At 47.7% G+C, this 26,491-nt stretch overlaps 3 protein-coding genes across 9 annotated transcripts in view; 2 read left to right on the top strand and 1 right to left on the bottom strand.

Annotated features, from left to right (window-relative positions):
- Positions 1-21,252, top strand: part of NRBP1 (nuclear receptor binding protein 1) — a 40,409-nt gene extending 19,157 nt beyond the window's left edge. The window contains exons 8-18 of the mRNA XM_035568253.1: positions 11,512-11,595; positions 11,870-11,928; positions 13,101-13,199; positions 13,275-13,407; positions 13,698-13,800; positions 18,971-19,021; positions 19,137-19,272; positions 19,357-19,410; positions 19,826-19,889; positions 19,976-20,031; positions 20,225-21,252. Coding sequence (XP_035424146.1) covers positions 11,512-11,595; positions 11,870-11,928; positions 13,101-13,199; positions 13,275-13,407; positions 13,698-13,800; positions 18,971-19,021; positions 19,137-19,272; positions 19,357-19,410; positions 19,826-19,889; positions 19,976-20,031; positions 20,225-20,323 — 938 coding nt within the window. The 3' untranslated portion in view covers positions 20,324-21,252. The remainder of the gene's footprint in view (positions 1-11,511; positions 11,596-11,869; positions 11,929-13,100; positions 13,200-13,274; positions 13,408-13,697; positions 13,801-18,970; positions 19,022-19,136; positions 19,273-19,356; positions 19,411-19,825; positions 19,890-19,975; positions 20,032-20,224) is intronic.
- A 92-nt stretch (positions 21,253-21,344) lies between these two features.
- On the top strand, positions 21,345-23,672 carry KRTCAP3 (keratinocyte associated protein 3). The gene is made up of 6 exons (XM_035568220.1): positions 21,345-21,563; positions 21,668-21,727; positions 22,386-22,586; positions 22,821-22,955; positions 23,251-23,322; positions 23,544-23,672. Exons 1-5 carry the CDS (start codon positions 21,345-21,347, stop codon positions 23,314-23,316), a joined length of 681 nt encoding a protein of 226 aa, XP_035424113.1. The 3' UTR covers positions 23,317-23,322; positions 23,544-23,672.
- A 614-nt stretch (positions 23,673-24,286) lies between these two features.
- Positions 24,287-26,491, bottom strand: part of IFT172 (intraflagellar transport 172) — a 43,194-nt gene continuing 40,989 nt past the window's right edge. For all 7 annotated transcript variants that reach the window (XM_035568221.2, XM_035568222.2, XM_035568225.2 and 4 more), the window contains 4 exons: positions 26,217-26,315; positions 25,657-25,810; positions 24,726-24,817; positions 24,287-24,460 (listed from right to left, as the gene is read on the bottom strand). In XM_035568221.2, the coding sequence (XP_035424114.1) occupies positions 24,371-24,460; positions 24,726-24,817; positions 25,657-25,810; positions 26,217-26,315 (435 nt within the window). In that variant the 3' untranslated portion in view covers positions 24,287-24,370. The remainder of the gene's footprint in view (positions 24,461-24,725; positions 24,818-25,656; positions 25,811-26,216; positions 26,316-26,491) is intronic.

Genomic DNA, 26,491 nt, shown 5'->3' with positions numbered 1-26,491 from the left:
TTGCCTACTCCCTCCCATCTCATAGATCTTTGCTTCTATTAGGCATGGTGAAAGGAACAGAGGCAGTTGGACTGATGTGCCTCTTTCAAGGAGTAGTGGGTGTCTGTGCATTATAACAGCTGTATCCTCAGCAAGACTTCTTGGTAGCCCTGAGGAAGGGAAATTCTAGGAGTGTGACTGTGCAGGAGCAGTGCTCAATTCCAGTTGCTCTTTTACTCCTGTTGTGGGTTAAACCCCATAGGCAGCTGAGCCCCATGCAGCCATTCGCTCACTCACCCTAAGTGGGATGCAGAAGAGAATTGGAAGGGTGAAATTGAGAAAACTCATTGGTTGAGATAAACAGTTTAAATAAAGCAAAAGCTGCACACATCAGCAAAGCAAAATAACGAATTTACTCGCTATCTGTCGGCAGGCAGATGTTTATCTGTTTGCAGGAAAGCAAGGCTTCATCACATGTAACAGTTGCTTGGGAAGACAAATGCTGTAGATCTGGACGTCCCCCCACTCCTCTTTCTTCCCCCAGCTTTTATTGCTCAGAATGGTGTCATATGGTATGGAATATCCCTTTTATCAGTTGGGGTCAGCTGTCCCAGCTGTGCCCACCCCAACTTCTTATGTACTCCCAGCCTACTCACTGGTGGGGTAGTGTGAGAAACAGAAAACGCCTTGACACTATGTTAGCGCTGTTCAGCAGTAGCTAGAACACTGGTGTGTTATCAACACAGGTTTGGTCACAAATCAAAACCATAGCATGCAGAAGTTTTTATGATGAAAATTAACTCTGTCCCAGTCCAAACTGCTACAACTCCAAAGTTGTGGACTGCCTTGCTCATCTTGTGTTCAGAAGTGAAGTGATTTATCTAGGAGATTCTTAACCTTTCTGATTTTTTTTTTAAAGGAAGTGAGCACAAGTGGACTTATGATCAGAAAAAGAATCCTCAAAACATAACATCTGTGATTCCAGCACAGGCTGTAATTACAGTTGCCAATATTGCAGAATGCATTCTTATTCCTGTACTACCCACCCAACTAGGCAAGTCAAAACTGTTCAACTGTGTCATCAGATTCTTGCAATTCTCTAGCACTGCTGACTGTGCAGTAGCCAGAAAGGCTATTGTCACGCTCAGGTCTTAGAGAGAGTTGCTTTGAGATCAGTGACAATGTTAGGCCCATATTTATTGCTTCATGTAATTATTTCTCAGAGCTGGCTGATACTTGAACAATTTCCTGTGTGTATTTAAAAAGTGGGGGAATCATTCTCATGGATTTAAGGGTAACAATGATTCAGTACGTTATGATCTTCACTTTAATACTGTCTCCGTCCTTAGCGCTGTTCAGCACTATGTTCCTTGAAAACTTTCCTTCCCTCTGCTTTAAGCAAGACAGTATACTTGCTGAATTTGGGGCAGAAATCTGGTGAAAGGAAGCTGCTAGTGTATCCCACAAAATATTCTTCCTTCTGCTAGGTGAAGAGGTACTAGAAGAGTAGTGCCTGTGAGTTGTGTTGCATTAGAAATGGCTTGTACTTATTTGTTCCTGTAGCACCTCTTTAGGTGCTAGAGCAGCCCTTTTGCTTGTCACTTCTTGCTGGCACTCTAGGTTGCAGAAGCACATGTACTAGCAGGACTGACCACTATGCGTTTCTTGTTCTGCATGCAATTCTGTATTAGCCTTTTTTCCTAGGGCCACTTGTGTGTTGCAAGATGATTAATTTAGTAGTAAGGTGTTGCTGTTCCATTGAGTTTTGGGGACAGGGCTGAAATCTTAAATGGTGGGGGTCATCTGTGGAAGAAAAAGGGAGTGGGAAAAAGGAAGGATGTCTCATACTGCTCAACAATACAAAAGCCATCCATTTGTTTAACTTCTTTCTTTTCAGTGGCCTGAAGTGCAGGGCTAGTAGATTTGAGGAGAAAGTGTCAAATGAGCAGGGTGCCTTGGAGAACTTCTGGTGAGGATAGGGAAGACTAAAAACTCTTAGACTTGCACTAACACTGGTGTGTGTGGAGATAGGAATGCTTTCTGGAGTTGCGATCAGATGAAAATATTCCATGTGAGAGGTGTTTTCTATGTACCCTTCCACAAGATCTACATGCAAGACCATGTTGCATCTGTGCATATCTGCATTGCCTAGCAGTTGGACTTGTGAAGGGAGCATGTTGCAAGATGATTCATTGTGGCAGGTCAAAGGCATTCTGAGTGCAAAGGAACAACCTGTTTAGATGGGATATTTGCTGCTATTTGCTATGTTCAGCCAATGTTGGGCAATGTTTCTTGTAATTATTGCTGGGAGTTTAAGAATCAGTAACAGGTGGAAAGAGGTGTGATGGGTTTTAATTAAAAGTCCTTTTAAGCAACTCTTGGAGTACTTCAATGGAACTGAGTCTGCAAACTGGAGAGTTTTGTAATGGCTTCTTGTTTCCCTGAGACATGGATGTGAGGCACATGCATGCCGTGTTAGCATGTGCCATGTGAGATTTCCAGTAGAACACAGGGAAGTTTTGTGGTTTTGTGTTATGCTAGTGTATTTCCAAATAGCGCCCCCAGGCATTTGACTGATGCAAATACTTTCCTGTCTTTAGCCTACCTGACCTTCTAGGATTCACTACATATTTAATTGCGGTCAGTCCAAAGCCTCCCTTCAGTTCCAGTCCAGGGTGCCAGGAGACTGGGTTTTACTTGGTATTAACTCTGCTATTAAATTATTGGCCAGGTATGTAAGTATAGGTTCAGCTGCAAAGACCCATGCAGAGGAGAAGCTGATAGAGTGTTAGAGAGAGGTAGATGTCTGCTGAAAGAGGTTCTGAGGGACTGTGGATCACTCAAAGAAACAATAGAACTTCCAGTTTCTTTGCCTTACTCAGCTCTAATTTTCTACTTGATCAGAGGTGTCTTCTCCCTTGCCTGGTCTGGGTCTCAATTTGAAACGCTAACATTCCTTAGTTAAATTTATTTTAAAAGATGGCTGGTGGCTGGGCCAGATTCTCAGTCTTGTCTGTGTTTTGCAATGATTCTGACCTAGCTGTCTGTATGAATGTTACGTGCTTGCTGTTTCATCAACTCATTGACTTCTATCTTGTTTTACTTCCCGCTTACGGGCTGCTCTGTTACCAACAGTCTTTCATAGGATATTTGCTAATGGTGAGCAAACTTCTCCGCTCCTGTGATGTGACTACCACTATATATGTAATGTACATTTTTTTTGTGTGTGTATATATATATATATATATATATTTATATGTATGTGTGTATATATATGTATATATATATATTTGTAATACACATGCGTGCATACGCACACACAAAATTTATTTTTACAGTGTTCCCTTGCTATAAGGCTGGTATGTAAAACTGTTCAGCCTAGGTGTATCCTGCTTTGAGACCTTTTTGTTCTGTGCTGGAATGAAAGCCATTCTTCTCATCCAAAGCCTTACAGAGAGGGAGCACTGCCCTTTGTGAAGTCCCCTGGTTGTTAGTTCTCTTCTCCTTGTTCTTAGTGTGCTAGTCAATGGACCCTAGTGCATGCTGGCTCCTGCATGTCAAGCCAATCAGATGCTTTCTTCTGAGCTCTTCCCAGTTGAACTTGTCATGAACATTAGGCTCTTTCCTGCTATGACTTTGCTAGGCTTGGCTGAGCACCAAACCTGGGCTAGCCTTTGCTTTGTGCTTGGACATTTAATTGCTTGCTTGTAGTTTTAACTTCTTAGATGATTTGTTTTTAAGATGGATGTTTCAGTGAAATACATCTGGCTTCTGATGGCCAGAGAGATCTCCCACCTAAATGAGTCCCTGATTGCAATGTGAGGTTCACTACTTATGCCTCCCCAGACAAAGCTCTTTTTTGGGGGGAAACTTGGGCATATGAGGAGGGTGTTGGGCTTATCTTTGTTGGGCTGTGGAGGCTAGAGAAGGATTTGAGTGCTGCAATTTTTAATCATGTTAAATACAAGTCTGCATTTAAATTAAAATAAAAATTAAAAAAAAATGCCGTTAGGGTTGTTCTCAATAGTTAAGAGCTTTTTTCTACTGAAGGGTTGGGTGCCTACCAACTGTCAGTTGGCAGTGGTGAAAGGGAAGGACCTGTCAAAAATGGCCTTCCTGCCTTCTTAGTGTTTGCAGGAGGAAGATGTGGTGCGTTGCTCTGCATTGTCAGAAGAGTAGATGCTCTCAGAAAACGAAATCTGCAATTTTAAATAGTTGAGGGGGAAGTTCATGTAATCTGGGTTTGCAGTCTTAGGAGGGCAGACTTCTTTGAGGATCGATTGCTTACCAGAGTGTTGCCAGCTAGGCAAATCGGTCTGTGGCAGTTTTATGCTATGCAGCAGGCTGCCTTGGTGAGGTGAGGTGGCACACAAGCAGTAGACTGATCCTGGAACACGCCCAAAGAGTGAGAATGTGGTTGAGCCAGAACTTCAGCATGGGTTCAAACATGCAGATGGCAACGTGGCATAAAACTGCCAAGCAGTTTCTCTAAAACAAGTCACCACCATGAGCAGGGCAAAATACCCTCATGCTAGCAAGGTAAGGAAAGAGCCTCAGTCAGTGGTCTTCAGGTGTAAGGAAATGGTGTGGTATCTCATTTGTGCTGAAACAGCATCAGATAACTTACAGAGCTTTCTTGTCTGGTTTCTCAGGATTTAGTTTTAACTGTATTATACTATCATTATGTACTGTTCATATGAGAGCTGGAGATTGCTTAATCCTTGGATTTCGAACAGTGATTTGGGTTTGAAAACACTCCTAAATATAGGGTATAGGGTTGCTCTTTCTCTTGAGCATCGAATTAATGAGGTTGAGTGTGATATGTTTTCATAAATAAGATTATTGTAGCCATTACTTTAATTTTTTGGATTTTGTTACCTGATGTTTAAAGACTTGTTATTCACACTCTTAACAGATACCTGAGATACTTAGGAGGCTATGCCGAAATCAAATAGGGTTTAGTTGGATATCTTGGATCTGACTTTTTTTTTTTTTTTTTTTGAACTAAAGCAGGCATGATTTAAAGAAAAGAGTAGACATGGGAAAATCTATCATAAAAATCAACAGGATTTTTTTCACCAGTGGCTGCATCCTCTTAGGAAGGTTTAACTTGACTTTATGTAATGCTAGCTTCTAGCCATGCAGTTTTATGTGTAGGGTCAAGCGCATCCTCTACCAAGCCAAACATTTCCAATTACATAGAAACTTGGCTAAACTAAGCCGGACTTTCATAAGCAGGGGAAAAGGTTTGTCTCTGATTACATGTACTTCTGGGGATGAGATCTGGGAAATAAATAGTTTTGAATTAAGTTTTTATTACCCAGAAGGTTCAAAGTGGTATGCAGCTTACATTATTATTTTTTTTTAAAGGCTTTGTCTTACCTTGGTCTCATCAGTGTGTATAATACCTTCAGGGAGGATGCAGAAAGCATGAGTGAAACTCAGTGGCAGAAGAGGCACTGGGCACAACATAGAACACAGAATGTTCCCTCTGAACATCAGGAAGTACTTCTTTGTGCAGGTGGCAGAGCCACTGGCACAGACTGCCCAGAGAGGTCTTGGAGATATTCTGCCCGGGCAAGGTCCTGGGCACCCTGTTCTGGGTGGCTCTGCTTGAGCAGGGGATTGGATCAGATAATCTTCAGAGGTCCCTCCCAACCTCAAACAATCCATGATTCTATGATTTTATATTAATTTCTGTGAAGTTGGATACCTCTCTCAAAATCTGTGAACTTCTGTATGGTAAAGACTCTGTCTTGCGTGTACCAGTGTTTTTACTTCAGCAGTAATTTCTCTGAAGTAATAATGGGGCATCTTTCAGGCAGAGATAGTTACTCTGTTCAGAAGCATGGATATGATAAGAATGAATGTAGATGTGGGCAGTTGTGGGGCTGTTCTGTGGCACTGGTAACTACATGTAGTGAACTTTTCATGTACTAAACATCTTCGCCCCTTCATCTCAATAGATATTCAGCTGTTGTAAAAAACAAAAACAAACCCCTTCTGCTTCTGGTGATTTAGTATAGCAAATAAGTTTGTAAACACTCTTTACAATCCCTGATGTAGATCTGCAGGGGTTATAGGATGCTTGCATTCTGTGATCAACTTAAATTTGTCACTGCTTTTCTTATTTGATTCCATGCTTAATAGCTGTATGCTTCTTTTTCTTTTCAATAACTTCCCAGTTGCTTATTTTCTAGGTTGTGCCCTCCCTAATAAGAGTGCATTTGTCATCTTAGTGTTCCACTGAAGTGAACTGTGAAGTATCTTGTTATTGTGCAGTCTTGTAGCCTTCTGCAGCAGTAAAAATGACTTGAGTATATGAGCGCAGGAGATTATAATGTGTTCTAATACCTATCCTGGCCCTGTGGCCATCGCTATATAGTTGCAAACAGATGGTCTTGCATTCAGTTGAACATTTTGGGTCCCTGTGACGCTGGTGCAGTGCAGTGAAGGTGAGGTGGCTAATCATTCCCTGGTGCTGGATTGCATAGCAAGCTTCTCTGACTAATCTTAAAGGTTAGTTGTTGACCCTTCTGGATGTCATCTTGTTTTCCTCTGCTTTCTAAGCCTGCTGAAAAATCTGGAGTATAGTGTACTTGAGCACTTTACTGTAAGAGTGGAGTAATATATTCCTGCTTCAGGGAATGCTTAGGCATTTGCTAGAGACAGTTGAGTGGGTCAGTGGCTACTTCAACCCTTGAATTTTTTGAGAGGAAAGGAAAGTCTACTGAGCAGATTCTTTCCTATTTGCAAGGAGGAAGTGGTGAATGCAAAACAAAGGTGAGTGAATTGCATGCATGACAAGAAGAAAATGACTTCTGCAGCATGAAGTGTTTGAAAAGGCAAGTCTCTGTGAGATTGAGCATTTTTGCTAAAACTTGCTGTTGGTGACAGTTGGGAAATAATACCACCAAGTGAGTTCTTGGCTGACACTCCTAATAACTCGCTTTCTGATGAGTTGTCTATTTACCCTGGTGACCTCTTCGCATTAGCATGTCCTTGAGGGTTTGAGAAGTCTAGCAAGCTCTGTGTTCCTATAGCAATGTTTCTTCTTCTTTATGCTTTTTCTTGTCAGATTGAGCTCAGCTTGCCAAAGGCAAGTTGCTTGTCCTACTTTCTACTGCACTTCACGTCTCTTCTTATCATCTGCCCTGCACAGACACCGTATTTGGCTGAATCCTTCTCTTAAAATCCATTTTATCTTCACTACTTCCCTACCAGACTGATCACTTGTGTGGTACTTGTACTCTGCCCTTTGCTGTCTTCCCCTTCTCTGTGGCTGAGAAAGGCATGCTTGTTGTTAATGTTGTGATCTGACTTTCCTTTTTGACCTTTATTGTTTGTCTTCCTTAACATAATTGTCCCTAGTCTTCATGTATCTGATTCTTCACAGAATTAGTCATTGCTGTATATAGTAATGGCTGGCAGGTAGAAACAGTGTGGAAATCAGTCCGAAGAGCTTGTATCAAAGGTACCCTAAAGTGTATATTCTTACCTTTTATAATTATGAGTCTTGTTTTGAACTGTCTGCTCAGGTGGAGCTCCTCTCAAGCCTGCACCTTTGCTAAGTGATTTATGTACCAAGGTGACAGACATACAATAACAACTAGACTAGATCAAATCAAAGTTTGTTGCTCCAGCTTCTAAAATCACAGTACATAGCAGCGCTTAGAGAACAGCCTGTCCTTTAACGTGATTGTGTGAGTTGTTCAGGGTTGACTTCCTGGTGGGTGGTTGCTGTCACAGTGATGAATGGAACAGGTGCAATTGTGACAAGCCCATCTCTGCTTAGCTCTAAAGCATGCTGTGAAGAATCTGGTAGTCTTATGCCATTGTTCTACTGCTGCATTGTTTCAGCTTTGCAATACCAGAGCAAGGTGGTGCATGTGCCTTTCAGCCAAGCCACACAAGAGTTGTGATATAAACTGCTACAACAGGAAAAAGGCAGTGTGGCTAATCAAACCCTGCTCCAGTGCAAGTCTCTCCAACAGTGATAGAAAAACATATTGAGGACTTCTGGTGCAACTCTGCAAATTTGGAGGCACAGTGAATAAAACGTCAGAGGGGAAAGGTCCCTGGATAACCTACAACAGCAGACTTAGAGCTACTTTTCTGTGTGTCTAAGTTAAAAGTTCCCACAGACAGTGTAGACACAGCTTTTTCCAGAAATGCTGGTGCCATTGCAGAATGTCTGTATGTCTCTGATGCAGACAGTCATCTTACCAAATGAGGTGTAGATAGCAATTATTTTTTATTTTATTTTTTTTTAATTTCCAAACATTACTATATTGGGCTGTGGAACCAGGTTCCCAGGAATGTCTCTTCTATTGTGGTGCTTAGGGACATGGCTTAGCGGTGGACTTGTAGTGTTAGGTGGATGGTTGGACTTGATGATCTTGAAGGTCTCTTCCGATCTACATGATTCTATGATTATCAATACAGGTTGTACTAGGATTTCGTTGAAACTTGCTTTTGTAATATGGGAGTGTCTATGTTACATCACTGGCTAAAGTTTCTGTTATTAATGCCTTTTTGTGACTGATTCCTGCCTCTTCCTTGTTCTTAAATAGGGCCCAGGAGCAAAGGACAGAATGGCTGGATAGTGAACTGGCTCTTCCATCTAGGCAAGACATATTGGGAAATTAACTTAATCAAAACATTGTTTGCAATGTTTTGCAATAAATGGCTTTATACTTGGCTTGATTCTGCTCTGTTTTTGGCAGAAAAGTGTTGTCTGGAGTAGTATTGCCCCAGATTTCCTTTCTGAGAACTTTGGTCCAACGCTTGATGGCTTATGGAACAGGCTGCCCAGGGAGGTTGTGGAGTCTCCTTCTCTGGAGATATTCAAGGCCCGTCTGGATGCCTACCTGGGCAGCCTGCTCTAAGGAACCTGCTTTGGCAGGGGGATTGGACCCGATGATCTTTCGAGGTCTCTTCCAACCCCTTCAATTCTGTGATTCTGTGATTATCTGCTTGAGGGTGGGAAGGCTTTGCAAAGGGACCTGTATAGGCTAGCTCAATGGGCCACGTCCATGGGCATGACATTCAACAAAGGTAAATGCCAGGTCCTGCACTTGGGTTATAACAACCCCATGCAGTGGTATAAGCTTGAGGAAGAGTGGCTGGAAAGTTTCGCAGCAGAAAAGGATTTAGGGGTGATGGTTGAGTGCTGGCTAAACATGAGCCAGCAGTATGTGCAGGTGGCCAAGAAGGCCAGTGGTATCCTCGCTTGTATCAGAAATAGTGTGGCCAGCAGGACTAAGGAAGTGATTGCCCCCTGTACTTGGCACTGGTGAGACTGTACCTCAAATACTGTGTTCGGTTTTGGGCCCCTCACTACAAGAAGGACATTGAGGTGCTTGGCTGAGTGGAAGAGCAATAAAGCTGGTGAAGGGACTGGAAAACAGGACTTAGGAGGAGTGGCTGAGGGACCTGAGGTTGTTTAGTTTGGAGAAGAGGGGGCTGAGGGGAGACCTCACCGTTCTCTACAGCTACCTGAAGGAGGTTGCGGTGAGGATGGTGTTAGTCTCTTTTCTCAGGCAACAAGTGGTAGGATGTGAGGAAACAGTCTCAGCCTGTGCCAGGGGAGATTTAGACTGGTTATCAGGAATAATTTCTTCACAGAAAGGGTGGTCAAGCATTGGCACAGGCTGCCCAGGGTAGTGATGGAGTCCTCATCCCTGGAGGTACATAAGAGGTGTGGATGTGGCGCTAAGGAGTGTGGCTTAGTGATGGGACTCAGTAGATCAGGTTGATGGTTGGACTTGGTTGGTAAAGAGTCTCAAGAACACCTAAATGATTCTGTGATTCTCTGTGCTGAATTCTGACAACATTGCCACTGTTGACATAGCGTGTTGCTGTTAAGGTAGGCCTTGATGTCTGTCCCTTCTTAGGTGGTCTGGCTTTGACCAGACACCAGTGCTGCCCTGGCAGCAGCTCAGCAACACGCAAGATCTTAGTGCTGGTTGCTAGACTTCTCTCACTGTATAGCAGTTGGTTACTTAAGACAGATACTGCCCTTAACTGAACCGACAAAAGCAAGTTAACAGGTCTTTTCCATTTTGGATGTTTGGGAACCTGTTTAGAAGGCGTGATAGAATAACCTGTTATGCTAGACAAAACTTGGATGATGTGCACTATATGCAGCGTAAGGTACTGGCTCGAGAGGCATGGTGACAGGGTAGAAGCTGAAAAAGGAGTGTCCCACCGAGGTGGGGGGGGTGTTGGAGTTCCACAGTCACTGATCTCATTAATGTTGAGAATGTTAATAGAAATACGGGGAACATGTGATGTTGAGGTAGGTCAGGACATCTTCCAGAAACACAAGAATACATTAGATGACTGGACTAATTGCAGTGGCAGGTAATTCGGTAGTATAAAATACAAAGCTTCACAAAAGCCCAGAGCTCGTCATTTGGGAATTGAAGAGGATCCGGCCTCCCCTGTCTGTTCAAGGGGGAAATTTGACCCCCTTACCTTTTCTTACAGTCGTGTCACTGACAAGTAATGTTAAAATACATTGGAGAAGAGTCCCCAGTAGAGAGAGAATTAGTATGATTTTGCATGGTCCTGGGCAGAGCTTATCTGAGCAGTCAGTGTCATTGGGAAAATGCAGAGTGGGGTTTTAAGAGGAAGACAAAGATTTTAGCTTGCTTTGCTTAATGCTGTGAGGCTGAGAGGACCTGGTAGTATCTGTAAACAGATAAGCACTAGGAATGAAGTAGTCTTCTTGGGCTTCCAAGACAGAGGTAGCACAAGAACAAAGAGCAGTAAATTCTCCATGAACAGTTTGTTGGGGAAGTAGACATTGGCCATTGGAGCAAGCTCTGTTTCCAGTGCTTGAAAGAGATATGATTCAGTATGTGCTACACAGCAAAAGTTGAACTGAGTTAAGGGAGATCCTTCTTGTCTCAGCTCATCTATGAGGCTGGGCGCTAGTTCAGTCTCATTCGGCGTGGAGTCTTCCTTGTCGTTTGACAGCCTGTGCTGTCAGGTCTCATTCGGCAGCTCTGCTTGACTTTTGTCTTGAGTCACTTTAGCACCAGTGTCCTGTTGACGCGTGGAAGAATCTTGTTAGGGAAAATTACCTGGTAGACTTGTTCCTCTCCTGGAGCCCTAAGGTGGTGACTGTAACTGCAGTGATCTTGGCGTTTCTAGCTGTTCCTAGGGATTCTGTTATATTCGGGTTGCTTGTGACAAAAATCTGATCTAAGTGGGGTGCTTTTAGGACTTGCACTTTAACAGGGAAATTCTTTCCAGTTCATCTTGTCATTCAGCAGAAGCTGTGAGTTGTGGACTCCAGGGTTTTCTTAGAGAGCTAATGCTTAGTCAATATGCGGCCAAGGAAGCAATGGAGAAATGTTCTAGGGCAAGTGACCTGAGATGAAGGGAGTGATGAGGGCCAACTCAACTACACTGTGGTGCCCATTTGGGCAGCCAGATGGCCCTGGAGTTGCATGTATTCTGTAGGATCTAGTTGGGGATGGGCTAAGGTTTCCTGTATACTAAGCATTCATGACTTTCTTCTAGTGGCACCAGACACAATTAATAACCATGTGAAGACATGTCGGGAGGAGCAGAAGAACCTGCACTTCTTTGCCCCAGAATATGGAGGTATGGTGTGGCAACAGCTGCAAGCCTGAGTTTTGTTGGCCTGTCTCACTAATGTTTGCAGGCTATTGTGCATCTTCTTTTCAGCTGTAGTCTCATGAGAGATGTCACATTATCAGTTTTGTGTTATTTGCCTGTTTTATTGCTTCAACTCCTTTGCCTTTTGATAGCAGAGGAGGGACAGAAGGCTGCAGGATTGTCATAGCCTGATACAGAGGTGGTCCTGCTGCTGAGTGCAGGGAGAGACTGGTAACAGAGCATTGTTTCTGTGTTACAGAAGTTGCCAATGTTACCACTGCTGTGGACATTTATTCCTTTGGGATGTGTGCCCTGGAGGTGAGTGTGGAACGCTGTGGTTATGGGACAGAGAGAATAAAATCAAGGGAAGGAGATGACTCTATGGAGTTGCTGTGGGCACGGGTGGTTTTCGTAGCAGGTGCATTTTGTTCTCTGAGCCAAATGCAATTTGCGTTGTAGGGATGCCTATCAAGGTTCCTCCAAATGCTTTACTAAGCAGTGAAGAACTTGGTAATGTGTGGTTCTTTCTGGAATTTTTGGTGTGTAATTTATTACTCTGGGTACTGAATAATTGGACAGTTCTGGAGACTGACCCACCTGCTGTGGGAACAGTCACTACTACAAAATGTACTTAATATGTACAGAGGGGGGGGAAAAAAGCTCCCCTTCTGGGGAGTATTTGTTCTCCTGTAGTATCTGGAGGAGAGGACACTCCATTACTGTATGGCCCCACCTGATGCAGATTTTGGTTGTTGTCAAGTGTGAGTCTGATGTACCTGGTCTTATCAGCTTATTGGTTCACAGAATCATAGAATCTTCTGTTCCTGCAATCAGTAGGCCCAAGACTAGGAAATACGAGTTACTATAAGTTATCTGGGGACAATTGTCAGCAAGAGCCAACACACACAATTCTGAACCTATGCTGTGCATCTCATAAGTGAAGCAAGAAAAGACCTGTGAAAACACACAACTTTTAGGAAAGTAAACTGGAGCTGAATCTTCAGACATTGCCTGGGATCTTCTGCCAGCCTTTCCTAGCTTGGAACTTGTGTATGTGTTGGTTGGAGCTGGTTCTGGGTGGCATTGTGTGCTTGCTTTTCTGCATGTAATATAGAGCAATTTCATACCGCTAGGAGGGACACTGTCAGATTCTGTCAGTGATCCAGCTACTACTTCATTAGAGGATGGTAATTATCAAATAAGTGTAGGCCAATGGATCATGAGATTCAAAATAGAGATACTAGCTGTCTAAGGTGATGCTGGCATAGTTTTCAGGCCTCTCTGGCAGTCTGTTAAGGTGCTAGAAACAAGCTATCATAATGAAGCAGTTATTCTCTCTCTGCCTCTACAAACTGTGACCTTAAATAGCACAAAAAAAACCCCACCTTGGCTGTTAAGATCTCACACTTGGCAGTGGTGGTCATGAGGTCTGTTCAATGTATAGTAAGCATTTCTTGGTGAAGTCTAATATGCTACTTTCGTGTTTGCAGATGGCAGTACTGGAAATACAGGGTAATGGAGAGTCATCGTATGTGCCCCAGGAGGCCATTAACAGTGCCATCCAGCTGCTGGAGGACCCCTTGCAGAGGGTGAGTGAAGGAGGCTCAGCACCTATGTAGACCTCTTGGCATTGCACATCATCTCGTGCAATTTTTGTCTTTCAGGAGTTCATTCAGAAGTGTCTAGAACAGGACCCTAGCAAGCGTCCTACTGCCCGGGAGCTCCTTTTTCATCAGGCATTGTTTGAGGTGCCATCACTAAAGCTACTAGCTGCTCACTGTATCGTTGGGCATCAGCGTGAGTATGGAGTCCCAGGCTGCTGCATCTTGTGTTATGAAAAGCTTTACTAAGTTGTCACTGCAGCTGACATTCTGGAAAGCAAGACCTTTGTGCTGGTCTTAACAGGCAGGGACCAGGGCCTTGTGAAACAGAACTGTGGTTGCTGCAGAGCCTGAAGAAATATGGTGCTCTGCCTGCTCTGAGTGGCACAAGAGTTTTTCATCACAAAGCCTGTGGGTTTTTATCCTTCTTCTTAGGATGGAAGGGAATTGCAGTTGTTCAGGTCTAACTTTTTTCTCTTTTAATAGATATGATTCCTGAAAACGCTTTAGAAGAAATGACCAAAAACCTTGACATGAGTGCAGTGTTGGCAGAGATTAATCATGCAGATAGGGAAGGAGTCAAGATGATGTGAGTACCCATTGGTGTGTTTGGAGGGGTTCTGCTCAGGTGTATGTGGAACAGGCTCCATGGCACTGGGCTGGGCAATGAATGAACTGCCCGGGACTCTTGCCTTCAAGTTAGCGTTGTCATTTCACCAATAACTGGTAAACAGAAGGGAACTGTTGGTGAAGAAGTGTGCACTTTATCTAAACATGAAAATGTGGTGGAGGGTAGCTGTTGAGTGGAAGAATTTAGCTGTGTGGAATATGTTCATGCAACACTGGTGTGAGATGTGACTTGTGCCCCAGACTGAGGAGAGGGAAATTAGCACACTGTAGTTGGAGCAATCCTTAGCTAAACCTGGCAGAATAGTTTGGGGAAGTGACTCAGACTCCTCACAGGCTTGTTGAATGGAGTCCAGTGTGTTGGAGAAATGGTTCCTCAGTGTTTTCATAACAGAGCATCTCATTTTCGTTGCGAAGAGATGCCTCTGAGAAACAGCAATGGACAAGTTGTGAGCTTGTAAGTAAAAATTAAGGATGGGGCCAATAAAGGTCACCTTGTGGTTGGGTCTACTACAAGTCGCCTGATCAAGGGGAGCCTGTTGATGAGGGCTTCTTGCAAGCGTGACACTTCTTGTAGTTGAAGCATGCTCTCATCTTGATGGGGGACTTCAACACCCAGATGTCAGCTGAAAAAGCTTCACAGCAGGCTGTAAGCAATCCAGGAGACTCCCAGTGTGTGTTGAGGATAACTTCCTGGTCCAGGTATTAGACAAACCAACCAGAGGGAGAAGCGTTACTGGACTTGGTGCTTACCAGTGCAGCTGAACTCATTAAAGAGGTTAAGATTGGAGGCAGTCTAGACTGCAGTGACCACACCCTGGTTGAATTTGTGATCTCGAGGAATACGGGCCTGGAAAAGAGCAAAGTCAGGACCCTGAGCTTCCAAAGAGTGAATTTAAGCTATTTAAAGACAAGGTGGATGGGATCCCCTGGAATGCTCTCCTTAGGGAAAAAGGAGCTGAACACAGCTGGCAACTCTTTAATGATGTTTTTCTTAGAGCACAGGAACTTTCCATCCCCCTGAGTAAGAAAGAGGGCAGGGAGGGCAGAAAACTGGGATGACTGTGCAAAGACCTGTTGGTCAAACTGAGATGTGAGAAGGAAATTCACAGGCAGTGGAAGCAGGGACGTGTGGCCAGGGATGAGTATAGGGAAGCTGTCCAGATGTGCAGGGATGGGATCAGGAAAGTCAAGGCACGGATGGAACTGAGCTTGGCAAGGGACACAAAAAAAACACCAACACAACAACAAGGGATTCTCTAGGTACATTGGCCAGCAAAGAAAGGCCAAGGAGAGTGTACCCCCTGCTGATAAATGGCAGAGAACCGGTAATGAGAGACATGGAGAAGGCTGAGGTACTCAACAACTTCTTTGCCTCAGCCTTCACCGCCAGTCAGGCCTCACACGTCTCTGTTTCCCCGAACCTGAAGATGAGGGCTGGGGGAGTCGAGTCCCTCCCGCTGTAAGCAAAGAGCAGGTTGGAGACCACCTGATGAAGCTGAACGAGTACAAGTCCGTGGGGCCCGATGCCATGCCTCCCAGGGTCCCCAGGGAACTGGCTGATGGAGTTGCCGAGCCTCTCTCTAGCCCATTTGAAAAGTCCTGGCAGTCAGGTGAAGTCCCTGGTGACTGGAAAAAAGGAAACATCACTCCCACTTTTAAAAAAGGGTTGAAAGGAAGACCTGGGGAACTAGAGACCGGTGAGCCTCACCTCTGTTTGCTGAAGTAGGGGGGTGCCCTGGTAACGGGGGACGCTGAGAAGGCGGAGATACTGAATGCCTTCTTTGCTTCGGTCTTTTCTTCAAAGATTCCCCCCCCGGTACCCCTGGACACTGGAGGGAGTAGAAAGAGTCTGGGAAGTGGAGATCTCCCCCCTGATTGATGAGGGAGTGGTTCAGGAGCGTCTCAGTGGGCTCAGTGCACTCAAGTCCATGGGTCTTGAAGGGATGCATCCACATGTGCTGAGGGAGTTAGCAGAGGTGATCGCCGAACTGCTCTCTATCATCTTTGAAAGGTCCTGGAGAACAGGAGAGGTGCCTGAGGACTGGAGGATAGCCAATGTCACTCCGGTCTTCAAGAAGGGCAAGAAGAAGGATCCGGGCAACTACAGACCAGTCAGTCTCACCTCCGCCCCTGGAAAGGTGTTGGAACAGCTTGTTCTGGATGCCATCTCCAAGCAATTGGAAGAGAAGAAGGTTATGAGGAGTAGTCAGCATGGGTTCACCAAGGGGAAGTTGTGTTCAACCAACCTCGTAGCCTTCTATGATGGCATCACCAGCTGGGTAGATGGGGGAAAAGCAGTGGATGTCATCTACCTTGACTTTAGCAAGGCTTTTGATACTGTCTCCCACGGCATCCTGCTAGCGAAGCTGAGAAAGCGTGGGATAGATGAGTGGACAGTTAGGTGGGTTGAGAACTGGCTGAGCTCAGAGGGTGGTGATCGGTGGCGCAGAGTCCAGCTGAAGACCTGTGACTAGAGGCGTTCTCCAGGGGTCGGTGCTGGGTCCAGTCCTGTTCAACATCTTCATCGACGACCTTGATGAGGGAATAGTGTCTGCCCTCAGCAAGTAGTCCCAGAGACCTGGGTCTGTTCAGCCTTGAGAAGAGAAGACCAAGAGGGGATCTTAATGTTTACAAATATCTTAAGTGTGGGCGACAGAGGGATTTGGCCAACCTCTTTTCAGTGGTTTGTGGGGACAGGACCAGGGGCAATGGCCACAAAATGGAGCCCAGGAAGTTCCACACCAACATGCGAAACAATTTCTTCATGGTGAGGGTGACAGAGCACTGAAACAGGCTGCCCAGGGAGGCTGTGGAGTCTCCTTCTCTGGAGATATTCAAGGCCTGTCTGGACGCCTACCTGGGCAGCCTGCTCTAGGGAACTGCTTTGGCAGGGGGGTTGGACCCGATGTTCTCTTGAGGTCCCTTCCAACCCCTACAATTCTGTGATTCTGTGCCTGGGAAGATCATGGAACAGATCTTCCTGGAAGCAATGTTAATGCACATGCAAGACAAGGAAGTGATCCGAGGCAGCCACCACAGCTTCACAGAGGGCAAATTGTGCCTGACCGATCTGGCGGCCCTCTGTGATGGAGCAACTGCATCAACTGACAAGGGAAGACCAATGGATGTCATCTACCTGGAGTTCTGCAAGGCCTTTGACACGGTCCCACATGACATCCTGATCTCCAAATTGGAGAGAGATGGGTTTGAAGGGTGGACCATTCAGTGGATAAGGAATTGGCTTGAAGGCTGCACCCAGAGAGTGGTGGCCAACGGCTCCATGTCCAGGTGGAGGCTGGTAATGAGTGGTGTCCCTCAGGGGTCTGTCCTGGGACTGGTGCTTATTTTCTATATTTAGAATCTTTTTATTTTTATTTTAAGTGTCAGAATAGAGGACAAAGAACTAATAGCCAAGGCTGTGCAAGAGAAATTCTGTATATTAGACTTCATTCTGCAGAGAATTGGTTATTTGGCATACACTTAGCTGGGATCTGCTTTTTTTTTGTTGCACAGTATGTCGGAGGTGCTGGGAAAAAGAAAAATAAAGCAGAGTAATGACTTGAAATGTTGGAGAGTATCATTTCCAGATGATTTATCAGAATGCCACATAAGCTGTACTGCTAGAAAAAATGTATTATTTTTCTACTGTCCTAGAGGATGGGATGGGAAAATAACAGGTATTGTGTATTAAAAAGGGCTGCAGAGTGGTTTGAGGAACCAAGGCAGATGTGAAGTCTAGACCAGCTCTGTAGGAGCAGCAAAGCACTTGGATGATCGTGGCAGAATTTAAGCAGCTTGCAGTCTCTTACTGATCTCTCAAATTCATCAAAAGTGGTTTCATAGTCTTACTTTACTGTAGTAAAGGGGAACACTGGCTGCTGCAAGTCTTTATTTCAACCAATCTAAAAGAAGTTGTGGTCAAGTAGATGCTAAAAAGCTGAATTGACAGCAGTGATGAGGAAAATGTTTTACTGGGGAATTAGTGAAATGGGAGAACCTGTGGCTCATAACTTGCCAGAACCAGAAAGGTGGACTCTTCTGGTGTTACTAACTCCCTGTACTGTGCAAAAGAACAATAACGTGCTTCAGAGAGGGAAAAAAATGTCTGAGTAGGCTGTGAGTTAAAGCCACGGGAGAAGATCATTGACAGGTTGATGAAAACACACTGCTGCATAACTATAGCTGAGAGCTAATATGATACCAGGACGCTAAATAACAGGAGAGAAATTTACACTAACTGGATGAAATGTCTGAAGACATTGTGTACATCATACATGCACAATGTGACAGCCTTTGTGCTGGAGCATATCAGATAGTTGACTTCACCAAGTGACTAGGTAGGAATAATTGTCAACACATTGAGGAACTGTACATTTTCGAGGATGAGAGAGGGGAAAAACAGTAGACATGCACAAAGGAAAGGGGTTGTCAGTGTTTATGATCTTCTCTCAGCTGCCAGCAGGTGAGATGTTCAGTGGAATTAAAGGCTGGGGAGTTCAAAACAAATTGATAGGAAGACTTCCTTTGGAACACTATGTTAAAAAGATACCAAGGATGAACAAGCAATCTTTGAAAGGAATTACACAGGGAACAAAAGTCTCTAGAACTGCAGTGAGTAACATTTGGGTAGGGCCTTAAATCCTGAGGTGTAGTTTCTAGCTGCCAGTCTGGAGTGATATGGTTAGTCATACTGTGCCATCACCTCCTGCAGCAGTTCTTTCCTTGGCAGCTCTTAGTGCCTTTGTTTGTTTGGAGACAGGATCCAGACTTTATGGGTCTGGCAAAACAGATATCTACAAAAAAAAAAAAAAAAAAAAAAAAACGCGCTGGGAACATAGTGTTACCGGGCTAGCTTCCACAGTTCTAGCTGGGACAGCTCTCTACAAGGAGGTGATAACTGTTTTCTGCCATTAATAAAATGTTGCCTCATCCTTAGCTTCTGTGAACAGTTGCTTCTGGCACAGAAAGATGTACTGGCAAAGGTGAGTACACCTTGCCTTTGGCTGTACTCATTCTGCCTCCGTACACAGGTGTAGTCTAGGACATGGTGATTTGAAACTGCATCTAAAGAGACTTGAGTGGATAGTTCTGTTAGATGACTTCTCACGTCAGTACTTCTTTCCCTCCAGCTTTTCACAATCGCCAGCATTGGAGCTGGACAAATTCCTGGAGGATGTAAGGTAAGAGGTGTTTTTTTTCTATGGTAGTATGTTTTTTTATGTGCATCTTTAATTGTGTGAGAGACTGGAGTCATTTAGGAGAGCCATAACCTCAGACCCTGATCGTTTCTTGTAGGAATGGTATCTACCCACTTACAGCTTTTGGGATGCCACGACCCCAGCAGCCCCAGCAGGTGGTGGTGAAGTCTCCCATTGCTCCACCATCAGTGAAAACCCCAACTCCAGAGCCAGCTGAGGTAGAAACCCGCAAGGTGAGAGATTGGAACTTGTTCTTCCCCAGGCAGGTGTGCTCTGCAGCAGCAGTGAGTCATGGTGTATCTCTGCTTCTGTTTCAGGTGGTGCTGATGCAGTGCAACATTGAGTCAGTAGAGGAGGGAGTGAAACACCATGTACGTTCCCATCTTCTTGCTGACCATGCTGTGTGGGGGTATAGTGAGGCAGCTGTGCAGAGTATGTGGTACCATGCTGATTTGCTGCTGGTGCCTTGTGTGACCTTCTGCTACCAGAGTTGCAGTCTATGGGGCCCAAAGCCAGATCAAGTATGCTTGTAGACAACATTCCGCTCAGCTAACACTTAGAGGTTACCCTTCAGGTGCAGCCTTAAGGCACTTCCTCCACAGGATGATGCTGCTGGCAGTGTTTTGGGAATGGCACTGGATGTGGTTTTTCTGTTAGACTCCTGTGGGGTTCTGCAGGGGGGTGATTCCTATCTCGATGTTTTTTGGGGGGGGATATTCCTGGCTGTGGTGGCTACTGGCAGCCTGTAAGACTGCAGCCCCTCATGAGAACTTCTCTACCATGCAGTTAACACTGCTGCTGAAACTGGAAGACAAGTTGAATCGACACTTGAGCTGTGACCTGCAGCCCAGTAAGTACCTTTCTTCCTGTACTCCTGTACACTGGGATCAACAGTGTAGTCTAGACCTGGGACTTAAGCCCTTCCCTGTCTTGCAGATGACAATATCCAGGAACTGGCAGCTGAACTGGTCCAGCTTGGATTCATCAGTGAGGTGAGCAGGCTTGATTTTCAGGCAGGGGATGTAGCTCTGCATTTCCTTTCTCAGACTTACATGTCCTTGTCTTCCTGGGGAGGTAGGAGAAAAATAATATGGCCCTGCCCACATTCTTTGGCAGTCTTTGGCCAAGCTCTTCTGTTTGTGTCCACCCCTGGGCCCATGCCTCACTGTAGCTTGTTCTTCCCAGGCTGACCAGAGCAGACTTACCTGTTTACTTGAAGAGGCATTTAGCAAGTTCTACTACACCCGGAACGGAGCCCTGACGGCAGTGACTGTGTCATCTTAGCGCCCCTTGACTCCCAGGCGGCCAGAGTGGCTTTGTTGCCTGTGACCGACCCCTTCTGTGTCTGTCCATCACCATAGGGCATCAGCAAGACCCCAGCTGCAGTGCTTGGAAGCTCGTCCTGCATGTGCCGTGGCTGGGCCCAGTGACAATCCTCCCTGCCCGCCTATTAAAGGGGACTATGTGCATCAGTATTATTTCCAGCCCTGATTTTGTTGGGATTTTGCCAGGTGGTGCCGGGGAGCCGGGTCCTGGCTTGGGGTGTTCTATAGCCCCATTCATGTGCATGGAGTTTGTTCTGTTTGAATTGTACAAAGTGTCTTTTGCACAGCACAGAAACGGTTTTTTCTTCTTTCTTTCTTTCTTTTTTTTTTTTTTTAATTTAAAGGTAAGCAGGGGGGAGCCCTTAAGTCCTGCTCCCACTTTGTACCCCTCTGCAACTGCCTCTGGCAAGAGTCACTACCCTCCTTCCTGCGCAGAGGGAGCCAGCGGTGGCCAGGTTCCCATAGCACCAGCCTGGCGCTTTGCCTGCCTCTTCTGCTCCCCTTTGGCTGCACTTTGTTTACTTGTTTTGCACAGCCTCTGTCCTGCACTTCAGCGTGCACTGTCGGTGCAAGGCTGTGGTGTATGCTGACCTGGGCTGTGTCCCCTGCAGCAGCATCCTGGAGCCTAGCTTGGCCCTACCTGCCCTGCTCTATGCTGCCACGGGTCCTGTGTGCGCTCGGGACCTCCGCAGGCAGCCTGGAGCCCAGTGGTGCTGGCATGGGGGCTGCTGGGGCAGCTATTCTGCCTAGGCTCCCATGGGGTCCCCCTCCTGTCTCGGGGTGCTTGAAGGACCCGTAGTCCCACATGCCTCTCCAGGGCTGGGCGCAGCGCTGCCCCCGCATCTCATTTCTATCATTTCCTATTTTTAATAAACTGTTTTGTAAATACCTGAGTGCTGCCTCTTTCCGGGCTGGGGCGGAGCGGGGCTCCGCCTGGGGGCGGCCCCGGCTGTGGGCGGTGTCTCGGGGCAGCGGCGGCCATGGCTGGCGGGCGCGCGGGGTGGCGGGGGCCGGCGGCGCTGGCGGAGCCGCGGCGGCTGATGCGCGCAGGGCTGGGTCTTATCGTGCTTGGCCACGGCAGCCTGGTGCTGGGTGCCATCGTGCACGGCTCCGTCCTGCGGCATGTGGCCCGCGCCAGCCGCGCTGTCACCCCTGAGTATGCGGTGGCCAACGTCGTGTCCGTGGTCTCCGGGTTGCTGGTGAGAGCGGTGGGGCTGGGACGGGGACGAAGGCTGGGCCTCGGGAGGGAGGGGGAACGTGGCCCCATCCGAGGCGCCTGCTGAGTGAGGATCTCTCCCTGCAGAGCATCACTGCGGGCATTGTTGCCATCCTGGTGTCGCACAACCTGTCCCGGGCAGCCCTGGTGAGTGTGGGGCTGCTAGACCGAGAGCTAAGCCAGCCAGGAAAAAGGCAGGTTGGGGGCCTCCATGCAGCCTGGGCCCTGCCGGCAGCTGCTCCTCTGGACCTTGTCCCTAGCAGTTCCTTCCGCTTCTGCTGCTGGTGCCTTGATAGCTCGCAGGGTTGCAGGTGTTGCCTGCTGTGCTGCTTCCGCCTCCTTGGCAGCACTGGGAGGGTGGGCAGTAGTCTGGGCACCAGGCATCATCTTGGGGTAGAAAAGTTTCAGCTAAAGCATAAAAGCTGCAGCCGGAGTCAGGCATCTCACTGTGGGCTCACACAGTGTGGCAGGGCTGCTGCTGATAGCCTCAGCTATTTGTGGAGATGGGGCAGAATGGGCTTCGGGCTGCAGGAGCCTGTGGGAGCAGCCTCTTGGTTCATGGGCAAGGTGAAGGATGTGAGCAGTACAAAAGCTTTGTCAAAGTGGAGGACCGAGCCACGTGAGACGAAGCAAGGGATTGTATGTATTTGGCACAAACTTCTGCAGGGTTATCAGTGCGTCCATTACCCTGTACAGAGACTGCACAAAGGTGTGTGCCTGGCCCATGCAGTGGCAGTATCTAGCCCTGGTGTTTCCCCTGGCTCTGGCCAGCACCACTCTCACATGCTTTCCTTGCTGCCAGCAGCATTGGACCTTACTGAGTGTGTCCCTGTTGAACTGCCTGCTGTCCACAGCATGCAGCGTGGGCCTGGCGCTAGCCATCTCCCTCACAGTTCACAGCCGTGGCATGCGCCTTGTCACAGGCTGCAACAGCTCTGCACTGCCGGCTGACGCCCGTGCAGCCATAGCGACCAACGACTGTCCCTTCAACACCACCCGCATCTATGTGAGTATGTGGGGCCAGCGCCCTGTGTACCCATCTGCCACCCCCCGCCCCCCCCCCCCCGCTTCCTCTTGTTTCATTTCTCTTTCCTGCTTCCTTTTTTTTCTGGCCTTTTCCTGCCCCTCCCTCCCCCCCCCCCCAACCCCTTTGCCTGCATGGGCTCTCCTCTCAGCAGTATGCAAGTATGCTGGGTGCAGTGGATCCACACTCCCTGAGAGAGCCTCTGACCTTCTGCAGGACACAGCCCTGGCGCTCTGGTTCCCCTCCATGGTGCTGGTGGCTGCAGAAGCTGTGCTATCTGGCAGGTGTTGTTTGGTGGCCCTGATCCTACAGGGCATCGGCCCCTGTGGACGCACCTATGGCAAAGACCAGGTATGCCCCCCCATCAGTACAGACAGGTTTCTCTGCCTGTCCCTGCATTTTGAAAGTGCTGGGTGTTGTTTTCATGCAAACAGGCAATAAGTACAGTGTGTGAAATAAATTTGGACTACTTCTAGCTAACACTGGTGATGGACTGCTACCCTTTCATCTTGGGTTGCTGCAGGTGGAACCAGTCCTGCCGATAACCAAGCCTGTTCTGTCCTGGCTGGCCTGAGGACTCTCCTGCCCCAATCCTTCACACGTCTTTTGTAGGGCCCTGCAAACCTCTACCTCTCTTTTCTTATAGCTGGTCAAGCCAGGTACACTGAAGGAGGGGCAACGCCTGTTTGGGGTGGCTGAGACTTGTGCCTAGTGGGAGGTGAGTGCAGTGTGGGCTGTGCAGGGGCTGGGGAGGTGGGGGGGGGGGGGGGGGGGGGGGGGGGGGGGGGGCGGGGGCTGTGCTGTCAAAAGGGCCTTCTGCTCTCATCAGCTTCCTAAGACTTCTCTTTCCAGCACTACTACGAACATTGGCCAGAGGTGTCAGCACAGTCCCTGGCCCTGCAGCATAGCTCTGGACTGATACCCACTCTTTCCCTGCAGGTGGCGCTGCATGAGTGCTCTGATACAGTGGGGGGTGAAGCTGTACCCTGCACCTGCCACAGGTGTAGGCATGGGTAGGGTGGGCTGCGGGAAGAGATATGCTCACCCGTGTCCCTTCTGCCCCACCCCACCCCCCCCACCCCCCCCAACTGGGACAAACCCTGAAGGTCCCAAACAAAAGGTGCCCATAGTCATCAGGCAGCCTTTGCCCTGCAGGTGCCATGTTCCCTGAACACCCTCTCCATGCCTCCCCAGGCCATGAGCCCCTTCCTGGTGCACTAAAAGCTCCGTCAGTCTCTCACGTGCACAAGCAGGGGTAGAGGGGTTGGGAAGGTGCCATGGCCTGGCAATAGCAAGGGTTGGCCTCATCCAGCTGCAGTGCAGGCAAGGCCAGCTTGCTGTGCCTGTGCTCAGAAGCAGGCCAAGGAGCAGCTGAAGAACCTCTTTGTTGTGAGCCACTGTTGTTGCTCTGAGTAAATAAAGTTTTAATTTTCACATTGGCTGCAGTGTTTCCCCAGGGTGGTTGGGAGCTGGGTCCACTGATTGAAGGACAGTGCAGCTGCTGTGTTAGCCTATCTTCCTGCCTGGTATGCTCCCCACTCTTGACACAAGGCTTCATTGTGATGGTCACCCATCAGGGTGGAGTCTGCATGTTTAGCAATCAGGTTGAGGCCAAGGAAGCATGGCCTGGGAGCTGTGTGCGCTCCTGGACTCTGCATCCCCTGACAAACAGAAGCACAGCAGTGCTGAGACACGTTTATTGGGGACAGAAGTGGAGGGAGCTGAAGAACAGGACAGAAAGCTGCGATTGTTCCTTCCTGTCCCACTCACTGGAAAGAGAAGCCGGTGCTCGGGAGTCCCCCACACCACTGGCTGAGGAACTTGAGCACATCTTGGCATGCAGGGCTGTGAGATGTCTGCAAAATAAAAGACATGTCCTTGGTATTGGCAATGTGGCAGTGCAGTCACCCTCTGCCCAAGGGCACCCCAGGGAACTGACAGAGCTGCACAGGAATGCCCCAGCACCATTCCAGCCCAGCAGCATGCAGAGAGGGTGGAGCACTAAAATGGCCCTGGTTTGGTGTAGCTCCACCCAGTGGGACAATGTTTTATAATCAGCATGAATGACAGCATTGAACACCCTGCAGCTTGTCTCCCTGCCCCACGGAATGCCTGGCTCACCTTGACAGCCATCAGGAACTTGTTCCATGTGTCTTTGTTGGCTTCTCGGCCTGGACGCTTGAACTCTATCTTGTTCCTTAGCACAGGATACCCTGGCCACACAGTAACAACCTCACGAACAAGGTGAGACCCACAACGGACCCCTCCCTTGTGCACCCCATCCTTCCTTGCTATGGCCACCCGGCTACTTGGGCAACTCCCAATAGGCATTGTAGAGGAATAATGCTGCCTCTGGCAGAGACTAGAACAAGGAAGGAAGTGCCCACAGTGGTGGGATCAAAGGGGGATGAAGGCTGATCTGCTCTCAGCAAGGCAATCCAGTGAATATAAAATGACAGCACCTCCCTCCCCCCCTCCTGAGCTTTGGAGCCAGAGCCCTGTTCCTGGAGGCCCATCCCTGTGCCACCCCCTTCTCCGACCCACTCCTGCAACACAGTCCCCACTGTGAGGTGTGCAAGTGGGGGACAGTCCTTGCCAGTGCAGACAGCTTTTGTAGAAGGCAGCAAAGTGGGGACAGGTGCTACATGTGCACATGTGTGCCTGCCCTGGCCAGCCTGGGCAGCATGTCCTAGGTAGTGCTGTGCAAGGCTGAGCAGTCATAGAAAAATAATAGTTGCATTTGGAAGAGTCATCTGGTCCAATCTCCCTGCTCAAGCAGGGCCACCTAGAGCTGGTTGCCCACGATCATATCCAAATGGCTTTTGAATATCTCCAGGCATGGAAATACCACGACTTCTGAGCAACCTGTTCCAGTGCTCAGTTATCCTCACAGTTAAAAAATGGGCCAATCTATCTCATCCAGCTGAACTGTTCCCTATAGCCACACAGTCTCCCTACTCCTTTTACAGCATTGCCTGACTCTCTCTCAGACCCACCTGCAAGATGGTCCCCACTCCCTACATATGTGAGAGCTGGCCTGGAGCATACATACCTGTAAGCACACAGGGCAGGGAGCGCACCCCTGTATTTGCTGCCACCAATGAAGCTTCATATGTGTCACGGTCATCCTGTGGCAGCACCTGCTCCAGACGCTGGTCCATGGACATGGTAAGCACCCAGTCCCTGGCCTCCTCCCGGTTCTCCTCCTGCAGGACAGAGGCCTGGGCAACTCCTGATACTGCATGCTGTGCCACTGCCTAGCTGCTGCTCCTCAACACTAGGGAGCACACTGGGGAGAGCAGGACATGAGCACGCATGCAGGATGTGTGTATGCCATACACACACTCGTGCGTATGGGGGTTGATGGTGGGGAATGAGTGCATGGATGTGTGCAGAAGTAAATGTATATTGCAGAGGGAGCATGAGAAAGCGTGTGTGTGTGTGTGTATGTGTATACTGGTGCTGCACGTGTGTTTGTGGTGGGGAGGATGGGGGAGAGAGCTAACTACATTTCCATCTTCTGTACTGTCACCCTTGCTCCAGTCCCTGTTCAGAGGGGACCTAAGGTAGCATCACTGTTCAAGGGAGCTGAAGAAGGTAGATGATACTCACAGGCACATGCTGATGGGCTGGAAGAGGCACTTCAAAGGGAATGTCTGTGTTCTGGAAATCTGAGTGGTCCAGAGAATCCACGTTCCCTTCTTCAATGGCCTGCGAAAGGAGAAGTGACAGAACAGTAGGGAATACCATCCTTGGCATTCACATTACAATCTGTATTGTAAGGGTGGCATCACCTATGCCCCTATCTATCAGTGTGATGACTTGGCCCTCCTGGGAGGTGGCAATTTATAGCCATCCTCAGCAGTGCCAGAGGATATATGCTCCTT

Source organism: Cygnus atratus, chromosome 3 (genome assembly GCF_013377495.2).
Source record: "Cygnus atratus isolate AKBS03 ecotype Queensland, Australia chromosome 3, CAtr_DNAZoo_HiC_assembly, whole genome shotgun sequence".
Classification (NCBI taxonomy): domain Eukaryota; kingdom Metazoa; phylum Chordata; class Aves; order Anseriformes; family Anatidae; genus Cygnus; species Cygnus atratus.
This window is presented reverse-complemented; position numbering and strand designations above follow the sequence as displayed.